Source organism: Eimeria tenella, genomic scaffold (genome assembly GCF_000499545.2).
Source record: "Eimeria tenella Houghton genomic scaffold, Eth_scaff3613, whole genome shotgun sequence".
Lineage (NCBI taxonomy): Eukaryota > Apicomplexa > Conoidasida > Eucoccidiorida > Eimeriidae > Eimeria > Eimeria tenella.
In genome coordinates this window covers 1-2,053 of record NW_013544550.1, presented here as the reverse complement: position 1 = coordinate 2,053, position 2,053 = coordinate 1, and the positions used below count along the sequence as shown (strand labels likewise).

General features: G+C 56.5%; 1 protein-coding gene across 1 annotated transcript; it reads right to left on the bottom strand.

Moving 5' to 3' along the window:
* Positions 1-1,379: 1,379 nt before the first annotated feature.
* ETH_00041695 (uncharacterized protein) lies at positions 1,380-1,969 on the bottom strand (the record flags this gene model as incomplete). Its single annotated transcript, XM_013379594.1, has 2 exons — positions 1,380-1,691; positions 1,811-1,969. The coding sequence occupies 2 exons, from the start codon at positions 1,967-1,969 to the stop codon at positions 1,380-1,382; spliced, it is 471 nt and encodes a 156-aa protein (XP_013235048.1).
* Positions 1,970-2,053: the final 84 nt, after the last annotated feature.

Sequence of the window (2,053 nt, the reverse complement as noted above, 5' to 3'; positions counted from 1 at the left end):
TTTTGTTCTTCCTCCTCCCTTTGCTGCTGTGGCTGCTGCTGCTGCTATCGCTGCTGCTGCTGCTGCTACTGCTGCTGCTGTGGTGGTGCTGACACCTCCTTCTGGATGCCATAGGCACGACGAAGCAGTGAACAGCGGCTGCGTTTGTTGCTGCTGCTCTTGCTTTCGTTGTTGCTGCTGCTGCCGTTGCCGCTGCTGCTGCTGCTGCTGTTGCAATAAGGTTGAGGCCACCCCTTGTCTTTCACAAGCTCGCTACGACGCGACTCCTGCTGCTGCTGCGTGTGATGCTGCTGCTGATGCTGTTTCTGTTTTTGCTGCTGCTGACGACGCCGGTCTTGCGGCTAAGTTCGAAGGGGTCTGTCAACATTAGCTGCAACAGCAGCAGCAGCAGCAACTGGACAGCAGCAGCAGAACGGCCGCCAAAACCAAAGAATTCGACTCCAGAAATTAGAAACACTTCATCATTTTCAGTTAATTTTTTGCTGCTGCGCTCCTGCGGCTGCTGCATTGAGATCGGCGAGCTGTCGGCAGCGCCCCCCAGCATGCGCTGCTGCTGCTGCTGCTGCTGCTGCTGTTTCTGCCGCGACTCTCGCTAGAGAAGTGTTACAGAACTCGGTGCTGTATTTTAGGACATTTCTTCATTTTATAGATTCTACGTTTGCTGCTGCTGCTGTAGTTGCAGCCAGTGTGCTTGCTGCAGAAGCCGTTGCTGCAGTTGCTGTTGATGCAGCTGCTGCTGGGATATTACCGTTGCTGCTCTGGCTCTTTGCTGCTGCGATCTCTACTACTTAAAGTTACACTTTGTTCAGCTCTTAATGTTACACAGTCTTCAGCTTAGTCGCTGCTCATGCTGCCTTTGCAGCTGGCGTAGTTGCTGCTACGGCAGGCGTAGATGCTGCTGCAGACACTGCAGCAGCTTCTGCTGCTCTGGTGTTCTTGTCTTTTGTTCTCCGGCGTACATTTAAAGATAAACTGTTTGCTTTTGTGGCTCAGTCATGTTTAACTGCCGAGCCTCGCTGCTGCTGCTGCTGCTGCTGCTGCAGCAGCAGCAACAGCAGCAAGCCTGCTATGGGCTTGGCAGCAAACAGAGAGGTGCAGAAATGAACTCAAGGAGGCAGGAACAGACATGGCATTAGACATATCAGACACAAACAGCAGCTGCTGCTGCAGCTGGAGAGGACCTGCTGCTGCTGCTGCGAGCGCCTGCTGCTGCTGCTGCAGAGCATCTGCTGCTGCTACAGAACGCCCACTGCTGCTGGACACCTGCTGCTGCTGCTGCAGAGCGCCTGCTGGTGCTGCTACGAAGGGACAGAAAACAAGAAGACAAGGCTTTGCTGCCTTGGAGGCCTTTGTGGAATATTTTGCTTCCAAATTAATTTTTAATTTCTTCCTTTTTGTTGCTGCTCGCCTGCTTTGTCTGTTCTCCTGCTTGCTGCAGCAGCAGAAGGGCTGCTTTTTGCTGCTGCTGCTGCTGTTGCTGCTGTAATGCTGGGCCTGCGCTGCAGCGCAGCAAGCAGCGTAGCCACTTGCGCCGCAGTCTGCTGCTGCACGTGGCGTTCTTTGGGGTCTGTTGTCTCCCGAATCGTCACATCTAAGTGCTGCTGCTGCTGCAGCAGCTGCTGCTGCAGCAGAGAGCGCAGCAGCTGCCGCATGGAGGGGCGCAGCGCCAGCAGCGTCGCCAGCTGCAGGGCCTGCAGCAAAAGCAGCACTAGCCTCCAAGCGCAGTCTCAAAAGCCCTACGGTTTAGGGTTTGGGGTTTAGGGTTCCGGGTTTAGGGTTTGGGGTTTAGGGTTTGGGGTTTAGGGTTTACCATGTTGAGGTTCGCGGGTTCCTGTTCGAGTAGACAAGCAGCAGCGACGAGGTGCACGAGCGACTGCGGCAGCTCTCCATCCGCTTCACCCTGCTGCTGCTGCTGCTGCTGCTGCTGCTGCTGCTGCTGGCAGCGGGGCGGCGCTGCTTCTGTGGGCATGCAGCAGCAGCAGAGGCAGCTCAGAGCCAGCAGCCGCTCTGGTGCATAGGCGCAGGCGGGGGGGGGGGGGGGGCCGGCCGCGGG